At 38.0% G+C, this 21,345-nt stretch overlaps 1 protein-coding gene across 1 annotated transcript; it reads right to left on the minus strand.

Annotated features, from left to right (window-relative positions):
- Positions 1-471: 471 nt before the first annotated feature.
- On the minus strand, positions 472-21,345 carry LOC136245289 (uncharacterized). The gene is made up of 5 exons (XM_066036778.1): positions 21,192-21,345; positions 16,635-16,910; positions 6,128-6,469; positions 636-696; positions 472-582 (listed from the first exon to the last, which is right to left on the minus strand). The coding sequence occupies exons 1-4, from the start codon at positions 21,295-21,297 to the stop codon at positions 638-640; spliced, it is 783 nt and encodes a 260-aa protein (XP_065892850.1). The 5' UTR covers positions 21,298-21,345; the 3' UTR covers positions 472-582; positions 636-637.

Here is a 21,345-nt window from a genome sequence, read left to right on the forward strand (position 1 = left end):
GAGGGGCACAGACAAGCTAGTCGTAGGTGGTTAGGGAGAGCCTTGTTAGTTGCTGCATTTTTGAAGAAGCAAATAGTACATCTCTTAGTAGTATGTCACTTTTGATTTTTACCAATTTGGCCTTTTCAGATGGTTGTGAAGTCTTTAAAGCTGTTTAAAAGGCTCTGAATATCTTTAAAAACAGCAACACAGTAATTATATTTAGAGGCGCTTAGTACGCACGAAGCTGCTGAGTGATAATTTCATAGTTAGTTTGACTTTGGTTCACTTTAGTTTCTGGTGAATTTGTAATAAATGCTAGTAAATATGCATGCTATCGTGAGTTTTATAAGCTGATCTTGGTTTGGCATAAAATTAATCAGGAGTATAGCTTTTCCACAAGGTCGGGGGAGGGAAGCATTTGCCCCAAATGCCCCATCCTGGATCTGCCATTGTAGTAGCACATGTGCAGACCTTTTTGAGTTACCATGATTGTGATTATTAAATGCATGCATCAATTAAAGTGTGTGTGAAGCTATAGTTTACTACAGTGTGTTCACATAAGTAGCTGCTATAGTAGCACTTCTTCTTTACAAATGTGATCTGAAATGTACATTATACAACCTCACATTTCTTGACAAATATTATGAACAAACCTTCACTGATCTATCTTTGGTGGTAAAAGTGACTGAGTGTGACTTACAGCAGGAGTATTCACTATAATACAAAGCACTGCTAATAATTATTACAAAGTATATGCCAACATGCAGTCATGTAATCATGTATACACTTGTTAAAAAGAAAATGCTCAAAATTTTCATCAATATCCTATTCTAAGAAGTTAATATTATTATTTTTTGTGTACAGCAAGTTTTTGAAACAGTCAGATAAAAAGAATGAGATATACTCTAATATATAGGGCAGCCAGATATTCTAATAGAATAGTCACAGTAGTTATACTACTCTAATTAATAAGACAATCAAATGAAAATGATGGGTTTTTTTCTTATACTTGTTTGTTTACTTTTTTGTACCATTGTGAACTCACGCACACTGCATGAGGATGAAACTAATGGTGCCAGGCTTATTTTTTCAACTGAATGTATGCCCCACCTACCAATTACTGAAATAATGAAGTGGCCAGTAAGCTTTGTTTTCAGCTATGTTTCAGCCCATTACACAGCATTACAAATAAAAAACCCTAGGAGAAGGACCTCTACAATCAATCCAGTCATAATGGAAAACTTGCCATCAAACATAGGGAAGTCATCACACAGCATTACCTTGCACTGTTAGCAGCTGGACACAAATCACCTAGTAGAGAGATCAGCTAGAAGCAAGTCATCTTGTAGAGAGATCAGCTGGAAATAAATTACCTTGTAGGGCTAGAAACAAATCACCTTATGGAAAGATCAGATAGAAACAAAGAGTGATTAGCTAGAAACAAATCAGCCACAGCTAGAAACAAGTCACTATGTGGATAGTTTAGTAGAAACAAGTTGCCCTGTAGAGAGATCAGCTATAAACAAAGTTACACAGCAGAGACACAGTATCAACTAGAAACAAATCTCTCAGTAGAGAGATCAGCCAGAAACAAATCACCCTTAGAGAGATCAGCTAGAAACAAATCACCCTGAAGATAGATCAGGTCACCCTGCAGAGATTTCAGCATTTTGAATCACCCTGTATAGAGTTCAGTAGAAACAAGCTGCCCTGTAGTGAGATCAGCTAGAAACAAATCACCCTGTAGAGAGATCAGCCAGAAATAAATCACCCTGTAAAAAGATCAGCTTAATCAAGTCACCCAGTATAGAATTCAACTACTTTTCAAGACACCCTGTAGAGAGATCAGCTAGAGACCAGGTCACCGCGTAGAGAGTTCAACTAGAAATAAATCACCTTGTCAAGAGATCAGCTAGAAAAAGTTACACTGCAGAGAGTTTAGCTGGAAACATGTCACCATGTAGAGAGATCAGTTAGAATAAGTCACCCTATAGAAACTTCAGCTAGAACAAGTGGGTTGTTTCGAGTGGTTTGTTTCAGCTAGAAACAACTCACTCTGTGGAAAGATCAGCTATAAGCAATTCTCTCAGTAGAGAGATCAGCTATGTAGAAACAACTTAACCTCAACTACATTTGAAGTCATCCTGTAGAGAGGTCAGCTATAAACAAGTAATCCTGTAAAGAGATCAGCTACATTTCAAATGACCTTGTATTGAAACAAATCACACTTTAGAGAGATCTGGTAAGTACAAGTCACCCTGTACAGAGAGTACAGCCAGAAAGAAGTCATCTTGTTAGATAAATTAGCTAGGAACATCACCCCGTAGTAAGATTAGCTACATTTTAAATCACCCTGTAAAAATATCAGCTTGGAACAAATCACCCTGTAGAAGAATTAGTTAGAAACAAGTCACCCTGTAGAGAGATCAGCTAGAATCAGGTCACCCTGCAAAGAGTTCAGCTCACCTTGTAGAGAGATTGGCTAGAAAAATGTCACCCTGTAGAAAGATCAGCTAGAAAAATGTCACCTTGTAGAGAGATCAGCTAAAAATGTCACCCTGTAGAAAGATCAGCTAGAAACAAATCACGCTGTAGAGAGATCAGATGGAAAATCACCTTGTAGAGAGATCAGCTGGAAACCTGGCACCCTGTACAGAGATCAGCTTGATCAACCTATAGAGAGTCAAACTACATTTCAAGTCACCCTATGGAGAGGTCAGCTACAAAAAAATCTCTCAGTAGTTAGAAACAAATCATCCTGTACAGTATTCCTTTAAAAACAAATCATCCTGTAGAGTGATCAGCTAGAAATAAGTTACCCTGTAAACAGTTCTACCATTTTTCAAAGTCACCCTGTAGAGAGATCAGCTAGAAAGAAAAACCCTAGAGATCAGCTCACTCTGTATACAGATCAAGTAGAAACAAATCACCCTGTAGAGAGTTTACTAGAAAGAAGTTACAAAGTCACCCTGTAGAGAAATGAGCTATACAGAAATAAGCTATCTTGTAGAGAGATCAAGTCACCCTGGAGAGAGATCAAGTACCAGTGTAGAGAGATCGGCTACATTACAGATTGTTTTTTTGAACAGTTCTTAATCCGTAATATGTAACGGGTTGAGTATATCTGACAACGAAGCATAATGGATACTTCACTTTACAAATGATAATAATAGCTGGGGTGCGCAATGCCATTTCAGATGCTGTATGCATGGATTCACCAGAAAAAATAAGTGCACAAAAATTGGAATTTCAACTAGAGTAGGGACCATGGCACATTGATAAATGTGACCGTCTCAGCAGAAACCCGACTTGTTCGCACAAGCATGCTTATTGAGAAAATCAAAATTTAAAAATAATTCGTAAAATTACGCATGCTATAAAGAAAAATATGCAAGTTTTTATTGGGCCAGTGTTCGAAGAAGGAAGACTCAAATTGATTAAATATATATACCATTTTATTCGCCTGCTCATGGTGAGTTCGAAAATCTTTGTTTCGTTTCTGTAGCTTCAACGGTATACGTGTCACGTGCATTTGTTTACGATGAGGTAAACGTAAACAAGATCGTCATCGTTTCTTCTACCAAACCGCTTTCATATCCACATGCGCGAGTGTCTACAGGGCTAGCACTATACTTTGACTGATGTACTAATCCATGGTGAACATTTTAAGCCAAATTGCAACGCTGTAGACTAATCCAAACGGAAGTTATCACTGTGAATGTAAGCGCCTGTAGTTTATTTTCAGTATATATAACCGCTGTACAAATCGATTATCTTACTCTTCTTACTGGCTAGTGCTGTAATTTCAAAACTACAAACCACACAAGGCTGAAACTTTGGTGATCCATTCATTGGACACTGCTAATAATGCTGAGTGAATAAAAAAATTTTTTAATTGTGCGTACAAGTCGGGTTTTTACTGAGACAGTCACAAATAGTACTGAAACAAGTTGGAGTAGTACACGATATTTATTCACAGAAAAACAATAATAAGTGTTATATCCCTTATGTGCATTTCCGTTGTGGTATCTTGGAGCTCAGTAGGGATATAACATTTCTTATTGTTATGCCGTGATTTAATATCATGCACCAGCGTTGAAACCGGGTGGGGTCATCCGGGTCAACTGGGTCACATTTTCTCCGGGTCATCCGGGTCCGACCCGGTTTACAAATTATTCGGGTCTGACCCGGATTGGATCACGTGAGAAACGAAATTGTTCGTTTGATGACGTGGAAACTTACAAACGCTATCGCGTAGCTCTTTCGTGAGCCACGCCCACTTATCGCATTACCAATATACGCTCAGGCACTCCCACTTATCGCGTTACCAAAATAGGCTCAGGCATGCCCATTTATTAGTAAGTGCAGTATGTAGCACGAAACTAGGGTATTTATGTGAGGTGTAGCTATTGTCAGAAGGTGATGACCTTTTTTTTTTTTTTTGGTCTACAGCTAAGCTGAAGTTGCAATATTTACTCAACACGTATTGAACGCTCAAAACGTAGTCTCATTTGCTCGAGACTAGCCGAAACATAGCTCTTATCACACGCCTCGGCTTTAATTAATCCAGGTCACATCCGGGTCAGTGGGTCATCCGGGTCAGCAGTAGTGACCCGGTTTCAACGTTATCATGCACTACTCCAGCTTGTTTCTGTGCTTTTTATTGATGTGCTATGGTCCCTACTCTAGTTGAAAATTCCAATTTTTTGTGTACTTGTAGTATATAATTTTAATTATTTCATGTGCACCCATATGGGTGATTTTCCAAAATTCAGTCACACATTATACTACTTCATAGGGTGATTAAAACACTAGAGTCTGGTTGTTTGGCACATAAGTTTTTCCAAAAAAAAATGACTAACATGTAACTATTTGTAAAGTGACTGTGTGTAATAAATAATTCAAGAATGCAAATAAGCCTATGTGTGTGTGAATTTAAAATTTTTGGTTTGCTTTTCTCATTGGAGCATATTTTGCACTGTCACGGTACGTGCACTATTCTTAATAACCTTTACTATCTCATGGTTTCATGTGTAAAACACTACAGAAAACATTTATTTCGAATACTGTGTGCCAAAGTCTCTGAAGCCCCCCTCCCTCCCCCTGCAACCACTAACACAGCCATTTTGTCAATTATGACATCAAAATTTGTTATCGCAATGTCAAGCGGATATCGCTCAATATTGCACAATGTTATTGATGAAGAACAGTGCTCTGTAATATTTCAGAAATTATGACCAGATGATTCCCATTATAAACATGATGTATGCATTGTACATACTGTGGTATGCCAAGGTTCCTGTCAGGTTGAGGCAATGTCTAATGTGAAAAAATCAAGCTTTAAATAGCTTTAGCAGATACTGAGTTACAATGGTATTAAGGTAATTCCAAGCATCAGTCAATTAGTTAGCAAAAAAATTCCACTGAACAAAAACTTATTGGAAGCATTTCAAATCACACCAACTCTTGGTCACACTGATGGCATGAATATATTGTGAAGTACTGGTTTTAGTCAATATTTTTTTGTGAGAGAACGATGCCTTCAGTCAAATCAACTATGGATAAAGCTGCAGGATTGGTTTCTTTACTGTTTAATGTATGACATGCCATATCAACCAATGCGGATGCTGCAATGCATGCATTGCCTTTGTCTATATCCTATTTTTATCTTCACCACTGGATAGGTGTAGATTTGCAGGTAGTGTATCATGGCATCTTTCACCGGAATTACAAAGACATTTCCGTAATTTCTGTAACAACTGTATTATTTTACATATAGGAGAGCTTGTTATGCTGTTTGACATTTGTAACACTCTATAACAAAACTGGAAATGAAGCTGAAATGACCACTGTATTTCAGTATTGATAGTTAGGGTTTAGTGTTCAGATGCAAAATTAATACATCTGGCTCCATTCTTTCCTTTGATGCAGTATATTAACAGGTTCACCAGTCAAAACTATGTTACAAAAATGTAAAACAAAAACTACAAGGCAAATTTTTTAAATTGAGTAGAAGTCATAGTAATGAAACAAGAGAGTTCACCTACACTGAAGCCATATTAGTAGGAATTTAATTTTTGTGGTATTCTACAACCCCTGATAAATTTTAAAATTTTTTTGTAATGCATACATATATGTGTCTCACCAGTAATGATTACAGTCTCCAGTTCACGATTTCCACCATGAAATGTTAATCTTGTTCCGCTGTCACTTAGCTTCACTGTATTAAAGTAATAGATGAAAGTAGCAGCAGGATCCCTTCCTCCAAGTATTTCAGAATTACATGGATAGTTAAAACGGCATTGAATACGTCCATTGGCATGGTCTCGCAAGGGATGGCATTGAGGTGAGTAGACTGACCAAATACCAAATACTCGAAATACGACTGAAAGAGTGACACCCTCTCTTAGTTTAATGCTGTTAGTCACAGGTACAACTTCATTATCAATAACAATTGTGAGGTCTTGAATCTTATCAGCTTTACTATCTGTAAAATTATATTTTAATAACACTTCAGCTGAAAAATTAATACACACATACAAAAGTAATAATGATGATACCAGAATGTGGCCAAGAGATAATAGGTACACACACATGTACGTATACAATATGTGACTGGGCCTGCGAAAACAGGGCATGTGGGCACAAACTACATCTCATCACTCTACAGGTGATATCTTAGTACTGGAAAAGTATATTTCCATTCTGTAACTTGCATCATGATGCCAATTAAATGCTTACTGAAAATTGCAATGCCATAGCATAATGGTACAAAAAGTTATGAGTGATGAAAGTGGGAAAAAGTAGGCAAAAATCATGTGCCCACATGCCCTATTATCGCAGGCCCGGTCACACACACACATATATATATATACTACAACCTATAGGTATACAGTGGAACCTCTCTTATCTGGGCAGTCTGGCACATACTATCATCCATATCTCAGAAATGTCCGTAACTAAGAATCACATACTATTATGTAATAGTAACTGACTTTAATACAAGTAATGGTTGCTATTGGCATCAGTTAGTGTCATGCAATTAAGTAGAGGGGGAAGTTGCTATAGAGTATTCATGGTCACTCTCCAATGAATTATCACTTAGCAACCAAGTGGTAGTTATTATTAGTAGAATAAACAAACCACCAAACAGGTCAACAGCAATCTTTAGGTTCCCTTCTTTGCTTTCATCTACACCAAACTTCATTATGGTCAAGCCACATGCCTAATTTGAGTTGTCTGGACAATGGAGGTGCCCAGATAATAGAGGTCTGGATAAGGGAGGTTCCACTGTATATATCAAGACACACGGTAGTGTGTCGTGTGGCCCAAGAAGCCGGCGCGCCACACCGTGAGTATATCAAGACACACGGTAGTGTGTCGTGCGGCCCAAGAAGCCGGCGCGCCACACCCGTGAGTATATTGACAGGAAGAACGAAAACGTCATTTTCACACCTTTGTATCTCGGTGATCACTTATCTGATTGGAACCACATTTGCTACACAGTTGCCCGCCAGCCAAGGGAGTCTACATTCCAAATTTGAAGGAAATCGCTCCAGCCATTTCCGAGATACGAGCTGCCAAACTTTCGTTTTTTTTCTTCGTTTTTTTTTTTCTTCTTCTTCGTCTTTTCGCATACTTGCAAAAATTGCTATAACAAGCAAACGCGTACTCCGATCGCCTTGAAATTTGGCACACAGAAAGGGAGTCCAAAGGCGAATCCTAGCATCAAATTTGGTACAAATCCGATGAATGGTTCAGGAGTTATGACCGATTATTCGCGTAAAACAAGATCGATTTGTTGTCACGCCTACAGGGTAAACCGCTTCATGGAATGAGTTGAAAATTGCTATGTAGATGGAGTAACCATCGTAGGAGTGCCTTTTGATGGTTTGAAAGGAATCGAGATAAAGACCACGGAGATATGACACAAAACCCAACCTGTGTCACAATTACGCGATCGATTTTTATGAATAAAAAAGTATTAGTTTTCACGCCTACTAGGCAAACCGCTTAAAGCAATGAGCTGAAAATCGGTGTATAGCTGGAATAATCTTCATAGAAAGTCCTTGCAGTAGTACAGAAGAATCGGATTACAAACCACTGAGTTATGATTCGAAAGCCAACTCCGTGTAGCAAATGCGAGATCGAGATACTCTAATAGAACAGTCACCCTAATAGAGCATTCGGCTAATTTATTTACTCCATTATAGAATTTTATTACATCACAAGTTATTCTGTAGGGAGTTCAGCTGCAAACAGTTAATCGTATATACAGTTCAGCAAGAAGACAGTCACCATGTGGAGAGTTAAGCAAATATACCACTATAGAGATTCAGAACATTACAAGTCACACTGAAGAAAGTTCAGCTATAAACAAGTCATGCACTGTGTAGAGAATTCAGCTACAATTAAGTCACTCTCTAGAGAATTCAGTTACACAGAATTCAGCTACACACAAGTCACTGTGGAGAGAGTTCAGCTACAAACAAATTACCCTTTAGAGTGATCAGCTACAAGTAAAACACTTTGCAGGGTGTTCAACTGCAACAAATCAATTACCTTTAGAGCGATCAGCAATGAACAAATCAACACAAATCTACCTGTAGAGAGATCAGCTAGAAACAAATCACCCTGAAGAGAGTTCAGCTACAAAAAATCACCCTGTAGAGACATCAGCTAGAAACTAGACACAATGTAAGGAGTTCAGCTACAAGCAATCACCCTGTAGAGAGATCAGCTACAAACAAATCACCTTATAGAGAGTTCAGCTACAAACAGGTTACCTGTAGAGAGATCGGCTACAAACAAATCAACCTGCAGAGAGATCAGCTATATACACACAAATCAACTTGTAGAGAGATCAGCTACAAACAAATCACCCTGTAGAGAGATCAGCTAGAAACTACACACAATGTAAGGAGTTCAGCTACAAACAAATCACCCTGTATAGAGATCAGCTACAAACTAGACACAAAGTAAGGAGTTCAGCTACAAGTAAATTACCCTGTAGAGAGTTCATCTACAAACAAATCAACCTGTAGAGCAATCAGCTAGAAACAAATCACCCTGAAGAGAGGTCAGCTACAAAAAATCACCCTGTAGAGAGATCAGCTAGAAACAAATCACCCTGAAGAGAGGTCAGCTACACAAAATCACCTGTAGAGAGGTCAGCTAGAAACAAATCACCCTGAAGAGAGGTCAGCTACAAAAAAATCACCCTGTAGAGAGATTGGCTACACACAAATCAACTTGTGGAGAGTTCAGCTACAAACAAAGTACCCTGTAGAGAGATCGGTTACAAACAAATCAGCCTGTAGAGAGTTCAGCTAAAACAAATCAACCTGCAGAGAGATCAACTACAAACAAATCACCTTATAGAGAGTTCAGCTACAAACAAATTACCCTATAGAGAGATCGGCTACAAACAATTCAACCTGCAGAGAGATCAGCTACACACAAATCAACTTGTAGAGAGATCAATTACAAACAAATCACCCTGTAGAGAGATCAGCTAGAAACTACACACAATGTAAGGAGTTCAGCTACAAATAAATCACCTTATAGAGAGTTCAGCTACAAAAAAATCACTCTGTAGAGAGATCAGCTAGAAACTGGACACAATGTAAGGAGTTCAGCTACAAGCAAATCACCCTTTAGTGAGTTCAGCTACAAACAAATCAACCTGCAGTGAGATCACCTACAAAAAAGCACCTTGTACAGAGTTCAGCTACAAACAAATTACCCTGTAGAGAGATCGGCTACAAACAAAATCAACCAGTAGAAAGATCAGCTACACACAAATCAACTTGTAGAGAGATCAGCTACAAACAAATTACCCTGTAGAGAGATCGGCTGCAAATTAATCAACCTGCAGAGAGATCAGCTACAAACAAATCAACTTGTAGAGAGATCAGCTACAAACAAATCACCTTGTAGAGAGATCAGCTAGAAACTAAATACAATGCAAGGAGTTCAGCTACAAGCAAAATCACCCTTTAGTGAGTTCAGCTACAAACAAATCAACCTGCAGTGAGATCACCCACAAAAACGCACTTGTACAGAGTTCAGTTACAAACAAATCACCCTGTAGAGAGATCAGGTAGAAGAATTCACCTTGTAGAGAGTTCATTTACAAAGAAACCATCATATAGAGAGTTCAGCTACAAAGAAATTACCCCGTAGAGAGTTTAGCTACAAGAAGTCACCTTGTAAAGAGTTTAGCTACAAAGAAACCATCATGTACAGAGTTCAGCTACAAAGAAACCACCTGTACAGAATTCAACTACAAACAAATCACCCTGTATAGAGATCAGCTAGAAGAAGTTACCTTGTAGATAGTTCAGCTACAACAATTCACCCTGTAGAAAGATCAGCTAGAAGAAGTCACCTTGTAGAGTGTTCAGTTACAAAGAAACCATCATGTAGAGAGTTCAGCTGCAAACAAATCACTCAGTAGACAGTTCAGCAACAAAGAAACCGCCATGTAGAGAGTTCAGCCTCATACAAACCACCTTGTAGAGAATTCAACTACAACAAATCACCCTGTAGAGAAGAAGTTACCTTGTAGAGAGTTCAGCTACAAAGAAACCACCATGTAGAGAGTTTAGCTGCAAACAATTCACCTGTAGAGAGTTCAGCTAGAAACAAATCACCTCGTAGAGAGATCAACTGGACGAAGTCACCTTGTAGAGAGTTCAGCTACAAAGAAACCATCATGTAGAGAGTTCAGCTGCAAACAAATCACCCTGCAGAGAGTTCAGCTACAAAAAAATCACCCTGTAGAGAGTTCAGCTAGACGAAGTCACCTTATAGAGAGTTCAGCTACAAAGAAACCATCATGTAGAGAGTTCGGCTATAAAGACACCACCATGTAGAGAGTTTAGCTGCAAACAAATCACCTGTTACAGAGAGTTCAGCTACAAAAAAACCATCCTGTATATAGTTCAGCTACATTTCAAGTCACCCAGTAGAGAGATCAGCTGCAAAAAAAATCCTGTGGGGAATAATGAGCATGTAATAAATATATGTATATAATTTGTATAATTACTAATAAAATCAAAAATAATTGAAGTACTAAAATTCTTCTTTAAGTTCTTTTCTTCTTCCTGTAGTAAAGAAAAAAACACATGGGTTAAAAAAGCCCCAAAGCCAGCCATAGGCTGGCTTTGCAGTATACAAATACAAAAAGAAGTGATATCTAATCAAAAACAGCCAAGTTGTAAAAAAAGGTGCGGCCCCCATAAAGGCCATGGTGAAAAAAGATGCGAAATCCAAGGTGGCGGCCAAGAAATGGCTGTGATGGTAGGTTAATGGTTACATTTTAATAACGGCAATTCAGGTGAATTTTGTGCCGCTTGGTCTTGGCACCAAATTCACCTGAATTGTTGTTATTAAAATGTAACCATTAACCTACCATCACAGCCATTTCTTGGCCGCCACCTTGGATTTCACATCTTTTTTCACCATGGCCTTTATGGGGGCCGCACCTTTTTTTACAGCTTGGCTGTTTTTGATTAGATATATATATACATTCATATGTTTGGTAGATTATCAACAATTATCCATCTCTAAATACATTACAAGCATGATATTTAATAGTACAAGTTCAACGAAAAAACAAGAAATTAACTTGATTAGGGATCATAGAAATAAAAAGTGATGAAACAAGGAAGGTTGCCTATACTATTGGAAGCTAGTTCATTGCATACTCTCCTTGTACTTGTTTGTTACATTTATTTTGTACTATCAATAAAACCCAGACCTTGGCTTTTTTCTTACTGTAGCCAAGGGTGAGATGACTTCACCTTCTTATACAATTTTAAATAGCTTACCATGAGTATAATTATGCTGGAATATTGAAAAGGGGTTTCTACTGCAGCTAAGAAACTGTTCATATTTCTTGACTGCTTTATTAGAGTATATTGATCTTTACGCTACTAAACTTGTTATAATACTACTACCTATTATTACCATATTTGACTGGTATATAGCCACGGCTACTATAACTTTCAGCAAGCAAAACACTGTGGCTACTATGCGAAGGCAGCTACTATGAGCTTGTGTAGCAATAGCCCGTGGCATTTGTATGGATTAACAACTAACAAGTGTGTAATCATCTGTCAATACTGCCAGCCATTCTAACTCCTCACAAAAATGCTATTTCCTGGCTTAAAACAACTCCTTTGCCAGATTTCTGCTTTAAACATGTCTAACCAATACTTGCAACAGTATGTTCAGATACAAGCTGTGGCTCTTATCCAAGAGCAGCTCTTATCCAAGAGCAGCTTTTATCCAAGAGCAGCTCTTATCCAAGAGCAGCTCTTATTACAATAATTCTAGGCTGAGGAGCAGATACTATCTGGAGGTGACTATTATACAAACTGCGGCTATTAACCAGTCAAATATTAATGTGAGACATCAATGCCTAATTAAGATAAAAGATTTTGTAAAGTGTTCTGTTTATGATGAATCCAAAATTTTAGCTACATGAAGTACCACATTTTCCATGTTCCAAGCAGTGTGTAAAACTTAAAGGGGTTTCCTGAAACCCCTGGATATGCCCCAGCTTGTAACCTGTTCATGATCTGAGCTATTTATGTATTATATTCCAGAAAGCATGTACTCCCGTATCAATGTATTTTATTTATCAATAATGTACAAACTCAACATGAGTACATATTGTAAAAATTATTACAGTTGATCTAATGATTGCAAATGATGATTTAGTCTGTCTGAAAATTTCAATGTCAGGTGATAAAACAATGTTTATTGGTAAAGCATTCCAGAGTAGTAAAAACAAGGGGGGGGGGGGATGACAGTTTACATATTATGTTTGTAATCTGGCTGATTGAACGTTGAAGTGATGAGTACAGTGGCTGTGTATTGAATAAGGTAGTATGGATTGGATTAAAATATTGTGGGTTGGAATATGAAGAATATCATTTATGTTTTGTATAGAGTTATTAGCTTGGCTTGAATACAGCTTTGTGCCAGTGTGGCCCAGTGAAGGTTCTAAAGCATACGAGTGAGACTAGAAGTGTACGAAAAGTCATTTAAGACACATCCAGTCAAATGACATTGAATTGATTCAAATTTGTAATTGTCCTGAGGTGTGTGTGGGGGGCCCACACAGTGGAGCAGTATTCTAAAATAGGACATAATCACATATGACTCATAAAATTTGATCTTGACGGATGGAAGACAGCATTTTAGATTTCTTTGCAAGAAGGTTCTAACATTGTTTGCTTTTTGAGCAATGTAGGCAACATGATCAGACCAGGTAAGACTACTGTTGATTATATTATTTTATGGATGAGACACATTTAAATAGGTGACCATGTAAATTGTACTGTGATATGAAAGGATGTTTCTTAGAAGATGATTGCATTTGTCTATGTAGGTTAAATACCATTTGCCAGTTGGAAAGGCCACTGGATTAGTGTGTTTATATCTGATTGGAGAACCTTTACGTCATCATGTGTATGAATAACATGATACGTCAGGGCATTGTCAGCATAGAGCTTTACTGTGCTTGAAATTCTCTCAGGAAAATCATTGATGTACAGAAGAAAAAATGTAGTACGAGGAGACCTGGAGTACACTGCTGGAAGTATAGTTCCAAATTGCAAGCGACACCTGATATCACAACTGGTACTGGTAGAGTACAGCGCTGCCATATAGCAGTGATTGATGGAAGTGACCATGAAATATCACTGAGAAGGGGTTGTAAATCTGTATCCATGCCAGGTGAGCCAGCAGATTATTGACCTTGAGAAAGGTGGATCTTGCAAGATTAATAATGACTACCAATGCTCTGATTTCTCTTCTATATTACCAACGGTCTGGTTTCTCTTCAGATTGTATATCATTGTTCCTCCATGCACTGAATTATGAAACCTTATGGAATTTCCAGCTGGGAAGGAATGAGCGATAGCTAGTGTTAATGGGTTGCCATAGCTACAGATATCTACTGACTTGGCAACGCAACATTCTAAGGTACAAGTTTTGAGCAGGTAGGTATCTTGGTCCCTTGGTAAGGTGTTTTACTCTGTTACTACATTCATGCATGTGTCTTGACATATGTACAGTAGAATTAATCCTTAGCATCTGGCCAAGAACTGTAAGTGACTATTAATTAATATTGTTGTTGTAATTTGATTACAGTTCTGTAAAGCATTACTTTTGCTAGATGATAGAAAATCTGGAAGCCTTGGCAAGGATCTTTTAAAAGTAGCTGTAAACCTACCTATAATATGCATCCTGTACTGAGACTGACTGCTTCATGGCTTGTAAATTAAAAGATGTCAATAATACACAACTCAAGTTTCATAGGCTCTTATTCGAGCAGTATCCATGGATACTCTCAAGCCATCTGAGCAGCTGGCTGATAACTGGGAATTCTCTTTTCAGGGAAAAGCAGAAATGTAGCATCGGGTCCATAGTGCATGAGCACTTTAAACCATAGATATCATATCACTGACCAAGAAAACAGGGTTTCGATTAACCGCCTATTGTCATTTAGCACTTTACCTACTGTAGGAACTAGCCCCACTGGTTCAATAGTTAATAACCACCTAAGCTCTTGGACCCAGTGTATACATTACCTCAACAGGAATTCAGCCAACTGCTACTGCTACACAATCTGATCCTGTTTACTTTAGCTATAGCTACACCCCTCAAATCAATCTAACCAGGGTCTGGGTGGGAATTCACAGGAAACCTTGCTTATGATAACTGCCACAATAGAGCTCCAACTCATCCCTTCTTATCCTAATGCTCGATCAATACAGCCTTCCTAGTTGGCAGTATGCAATTACACCTATATACCAATTTTGTGCCAACCGGCTTCCAGGTCACAGCTTGCTGGACAGTTTACTTTGTTTACATGTGTGGATATTGTGACCAGTCTTGCCTTCTGTATTGATAGCTAATAATTGTTGAGGGGGGTCTGTGTTTCATTAACTGATGGGAAGGTAGGTGGTCTACCCATACTATGTGCATGGCGAGTCCTGCTTTATCATTTAAGTGATGATAACCTGGTGTGTAAAATTAGATTTAGGAATTCAGTCACATAATATACATGTATACTTGCAGCTCAAATAAAGTGTAGTGTTCACCTACCCCATCGGGACTTCTGTCCTTGGGTATTCTGACCTGTATTCTTTCTGAAAGGTCTGGCAGGCAGGCAGTAATTTTAGCTTCAACAGTGGTTGTTTAGAAATTGAGTTAATTGATTCTGGTCGACCTCGTTTCCTTGACCTGGCAATGGATTTATGGCCCAACAAAGTTTTCATTTCTGTCAACCAAGGGACTTATTCATCTGGGTCATGACCTTAATTAACCCTTCTTATGTGGTTTTGGCCTTCTATATCAATGGAATGACATCCTTTGTAACAGTAAACACCTGGTTGTGGGGTGAGTTTATCACTTTTTGTGTCAGTTAGGTGAGAGGTACAAGAATATCATAATTACAGTAAATGAATGTGTGTCCATGCAGGTTTGTGATTTTTGCAGCTGGCACCTCTGCTAAGGTGAGCAATTTCAGATGCTCAGATATTCTAGCCTTTATGAACATGTAGGAGCGACTTTGTCTTCATTGACACCTACACAACTCTAATTTGGCAGTTCAGGGTGCTCCTCCAACTGTAAGTCAGGGTTGTCAAACACATGTTCATTGATTCAGGGTGGTATGGTATAATCTTCCAGTCTCTGATGCTACTGTGGTGAAAGATCCACTGTGGGAACTGTATATGCATCTTCAAGAGTGGCGAGCTGATCACGTTCTTGCTCTGAGAACAGTTGGTATGGGGTTGAATGCAAAGCACCCTTGTCAGTTGATCATGACCTCGATTTTCAGGAATTCTACTGTTCCTCCTGCTCTGGGAGTTTGAATTTGGGGATCTCTGTCTGGTGTGCTACAACACCTTCTTTTCTGAGGTTTAATCCTGTTGACGAAGTGAATCAAACTTCCCACTGAGTCCCTTGAGGATTTCTTTGCCATTTGACATTCCCTGAAACTGAAGCTAGCTGCTGGGTTTGATTGTGGGATTTTTTCACAGAAGCTGCAAAAAGCTGTTAAAGCTGGCCAAACACCATTGTATGGGAAATTGAACCTTCTAAATAATATAAGAATAATTTTACTTGTAGTACACTAAAAATTCATAAATACGTACTCTGTTTTATTGGTTTGCATATAGGTAAACAACAAATCATGCATGCTGTCTATAGTAAACTATACACACTAACTTCACAGTTGTCCATATTTCTTATATAGACATGGTATATATCATATATACCCCTTATTCACTGTCTTTATTTAATTTGTACTTCTACACATTGTAGCCATCTTGATAATAGTTAAATGTGCACTAGCAAAATTATTTTTGTTTGCACTACACACGATTACATTAGAGTATTCAGAAATAAAACTGTTTCACAATCAGCTGCTGTTTGAAGATTTCCCTTCAAAATTAACCTGTTATACAGTAGCAAACACAAATGTATGTGTAGCTAATTGTGATAGCACAGCATAAAATACATGTGGCAACCACTACACAATAATTGCATAGTCCATGCAGCCAACAGTTTGCATGTTAAAAGAAATCAACAAAATTTTGTATGCATTTTAACTATAAAGGATCACCACTTACAAGTGACTACTTCATAGGTTAAGACACTTCCCTGGTGATAGAGGCAGTCATAATAATACTTTCCAGGAGCTACAATGTAAATATCCAAATACAAATGAGAATAAAGGTATCCATTAAATTCTTTCACAACACAAAAGCCATTGGTACTTTGCTCTTTGCTCTTTGGAACAACCACCTGACATCCTTGTAAAACATATCCACTAGTTGGAAATTGACGATCAAGATTGATACATATGATATTAGATGTGGGCATGGATCCTGTGTGGGGAATCTTAACTATAGCAAACAAATACAAACAAAATAAATAATTATCATGTACATATCCAATAAACATCCCTAGAAGCCACCCACAATGATCCAGTCAGTTCAACATTAACTCATAAACATAAGATTTAGTACAATGATAAGGTGATAAATTCTTGGATAGGGTAATCAAGTTATCAAGTGACATACAAAGGAAGACAAGTATCATGATATGCGAAGCTAAATCTTTTGCTTCAACTGTTGAAATTGTGGTCCTAAAGTTATGGAGGATCGAGAGTTATATTTTATCCTTATGTGATAGAGCACACAAAGCCATGATATCAAAGTGACTCATTCCACAGTCAGCAAAAAGAAATGGGACACAAAGGTAAGTCCATTATCAATGTATACTGTGGTATTTAAAAAGGCACCTGTCAGGCTACTGAAAAATCAAACCTATAGCTGTAGCCATCATTGGTCTGGTTCTAAACGTTAGTCAGTAGTACAATTCCACAACATAAAAAGAACACATGGGATGCTCTTTCAGCAAGTTATGACTCAAAAGACAACCCAGAGAAAGGCAATGAGTTACACATATTTAGACATATACTCTGAGGGCAAAACTAGTCATAAGGCTACATCTGCAAACACGTAATCCACACATAGTCACATATCCATGCTGAATATATATATATATATATATATATAATGTACCAAGACATAAAACCATGCACTGTTGTTTTAAAATTCTATTTAAAAAATGTGCTTGTGGTTGTAAACTTTGCCCCAATGGTAAAATAGCACTAAAATTTCTAATTTTCCCTGTGCTTATTTGTTTATTCACTTTATTGTATTTGTTTGTTTGTTTAACACAGTTATGATTGGTGAACCAGCACACATTGCATCAAAAGAATGAATGGTGACAGGCTAAATGTTTTCATCTAAATGTGCACTCCAGCTATCAATTACTGAAAAGTGAACTAGTCAATATACACAGCATTACAACCACAATAAAAGAAGCACCTCTGCAACCAATCCAACCTCAATACCCTGGGAGTCTACGTTAGTATGCACATTGCTTTCTTTGACAATTATTGTGCTAAAATACACGAACATAAAGCATCCCTAGAGTATTACACATCGATTCCACCTTCAAACGCTTACATACAAAATCCCCATAGATTTCAAGAGCGATTTACATGCCTAGAGTAGTGTGGTTGAATGGGGGTAGACTGGCTGAACAGATTAAACTTGAAGTGCACTCTTGAATGGCATTTATGAAAACTTTGGTGATGAGCATTGGTTAAACTTTCAATCCAAAATGTATGCATCACGTGCTGTGTGTCCAACCTCCTGACTGAATTAAATGTCCACTAGTATATCTGCAGGTGTAGGTGGTGGAGCACTATTATTAACTCTTGGTAATACTAGTATACCTCTTAGGCAACTACTTAATGATTACTTGTTCTTCATCAGCTGTGCCTGGATGTATTTTCACTGCCACATGTATTTCCTAGACTTAACCATTACTTGACAGAAACACTGAGTTTAGTCATAATTGTTGCACTCACACAGTAGATACTTTGTGCATTGTAACCAAAAGAATTGGATTTGCACATAAATATGAACTCTCTGACATTAACGTTTGTCAAAATTTTCAGGTATAAGAAACTCAACCTCAAGTGGAACTATCACAAAGGACAACTATAGTTACATCTGAAGTGGACCTAAACTTTGTAGCTATTACTTTAGAGGATGCCAGTTTCACTGCTGCAAAGAGTTGAGGTATGATCTAGCTACTATATTGTGGCAAGCACTATAGGAATTATGGATATGGGCAATGATCTGCTTAATTTGGACTGAGTGTTCTGAAAAACATCACCAAAAAATTCTCAGATGGTGTTCTTCTGAGTATAACCACATATCAACCTAGCTACTAGCCAGAATCATTGTCACAAGTAAATCAACTCCAAATACAAGGCCTTTAACTACCTCCCTGTTTTGACACTTATGGTAACAGCTACAAAAATTTATATTACAACAGTAGAGTGTCTACACTTATGCTGGGTGTCATGTCAATGCCACTATGGGTGCCACCCTCAACACTTTAACATGTATGCATTTCTCGTGATGTTAGTCTTGCATAGCCAGACCATTACTATTCTTTTGTGTGGGGGTGGGAAAAGTAGGGTCTGGTACACCTGCATTAAGAATTTTGTGCAATCTTCCAGGGTGATTGTTGGCTGCTACTGATTGGTGAAGCCCTACTCTTCTAAGGCAGCCTCACACATGATGACCCTACTTTTCCTGCCCCCACACAAAAGAAACGTAGTGGTCTGGCTATGCAAGAGTATCCTATATATCGAGTATCCTATGTGTCGTCACAGGACCTTTACACCCTGGAATTGGAATGTGCTGATTTTCCACACCTCCATCAACACCTTTCTACCAAGACATCCAGTGGAGGATACAGGGGGTTACAATGGTTTCAGATGAAACCCCCTCTGAAAATATCGTGTGCCCCTGATTAAGTTACAACCCGTCATGTGGGTGATAAAATTACCACGAGTTCTACATATACATAGTGTATTATATTGGGACTTATTCGACTGGCGAAACTTCATACTTTTGCCTTTCAGATCATTCAACAGCAGGTGGTGACTTTTTATTTTGGCCTTCGACTTACAGCTAGGCTGAAGTTGAGTGAAATCTGAAACCCCATCTGAAAATTTCTAGATCCACCACTGACATCCATGAATTAACGCATTAGTAACTCAACTTTAATGTATTATTTCACTGTTCAGTGAACGGTAGGGACAATGGACCTACTTCAGTTCGATTAATGAAGGACTGGTAAGTACACAAAGCAAATTGTAAGCTTAGGGGACAAAATTTCAGGTGGGTAGTGCTAGCCAAAGTTTGCCGCATCATTCAAGCAGTAAGATTCGAACATGCACTGTCAAAGGAAAGAATAACTTAGTTGGTTCAATCGCTTGACCCAAGTTATACTTAAGGGCTGAATTTGACATTCATATGATGAACAATTCGAGACTTACAGCTAGCCAAAGTTTCAGTCGCTTGGGTCTGGCAGTGAGTTTGTCACTGTTATTATCTGCCTCCACAATTGCCTTTTCGCAGTAAAGACCAAGGTTACTGTAGAAAACAACATGAGATTTACAGTAGAACAATAGTTCAACTTATCTTCACCCATTCAACACCAATTAATTAACAGTGTGGATGGTCTGAGCACAAAGTACAGCAAGTATGTGGAGATTCGTATCATAAAACAGACTCAGTTATATGTACAGTGGAACCTCTATAACCATTGAATAATTTATTTTTGTCCTTGTAAACTATACCTATAGAGGAGGTATCTTGCAAGGGGTTTGGGTAGCTTAGTACTACATGCCACAGCCGGACAGATGTCTGACTGAGACAACCACTGAGGTTGTCTGCAATTCAGAAAGAACCATCAATAATCAACAAGATAAACTACTTCTACAACATGACCTAAACCTTATAGTAAAGTGAACTCAAACTTGGCAACTGAATTTAAACACCTCCAAGTGTGTAGTAGTTACCTGCAGCAGACTAGTATCTACCTCTATTTCAAATTATTCAGTTGGAGATTATTTACATCGTGTCACCCAGCATCATTACTTGGGAATTTTGTTTGATTCAAAACATTTTCACCTCATATTACTAATATTACCTCTAAAGCAACAAGGACACTAAACTTCATTAAATACAACCTCTATAAATGTTCTCTCGAGACTAAATGTACAGCTTACGCAAGTCTAGTGAGACCACTCTTATAGTATGGATTAGCAGTGTGGGATCCCTACTTACAGAAGGACATACAAAATATTGAACGACGTGCTGCTCGATGGGTCAAATCAGACTACAGATACAACAGCAGCGTTTCAGCTATGTTAACAAAATTACAATGGTATTCTTTCAAACATTGACGATATATAGCAAGATTATAACTTAATTATTTTATAACATCATTTACTGTTCTTAAAATTCCTGGCTATTTTTCAAACACTACTTATCCCACCCGCCGCCGCCACCCACTCCATTTTGAAATCCTTTTTACTAGATCAAATCACTATAAATTCAGCTATTACCCCAGATCTATCCGTGATTGGCATACATTATCTATTGACACTATAAAATCTCAATCTCTGGAAGTATTTTTAGGTAAACTATAATTTAATCTTATTTTGTACGTGCCGATTTGTAACCTCCCTGAATAAACTGTACCTTTCAGCAGCTAGCTATTCATAATCTTAGCTACCATTATATCCTTACCTCTTTTACATGTTTCGTCGTCCCTGCACTCCTCACGATGAAGTTGATTGATGATAGCAACTTGATTGCGGCACAATGGAAATTTACTCACGCGTTCGCCGTCCATCCAGCATGTATTGACGGTATCGTAGGCGTAGCAAGTTCGTAGTAAAAT

The sequence above is a fragment of the Dysidea avara genome, chromosome 2 (assembly GCF_963678975.1).
Source record: "Dysidea avara chromosome 2, odDysAvar1.4, whole genome shotgun sequence".
Taxonomy (NCBI): domain Eukaryota; kingdom Metazoa; phylum Porifera; class Demospongiae; order Dictyoceratida; family Dysideidae; genus Dysidea; species Dysidea avara.

Excerpts from the sequence above, each read along its gene's own strand:
- LOC136245289 (XM_066036778.1), bottom strand. The coding sequence starts at position 21,297 with ATGGACGGCGAACGCGTGAGTAAATTTCCATTGTGCCGCAATCAAGTT. Across the intron at positions 16,911-21,191 it reads CGACGAAACATGTAAAAGAG|TTAAGATTCCCCACACAGGA; the intron begins GTAAGGATATAA and ends TGTTTGCTATAG. Across the intron at positions 697-6,127 it reads GGAGACTGTAATCATTACTG|TGAATACTCCTGCTGTAAGT; the intron begins GTGAGACACATA and ends TTTGTATTATAG.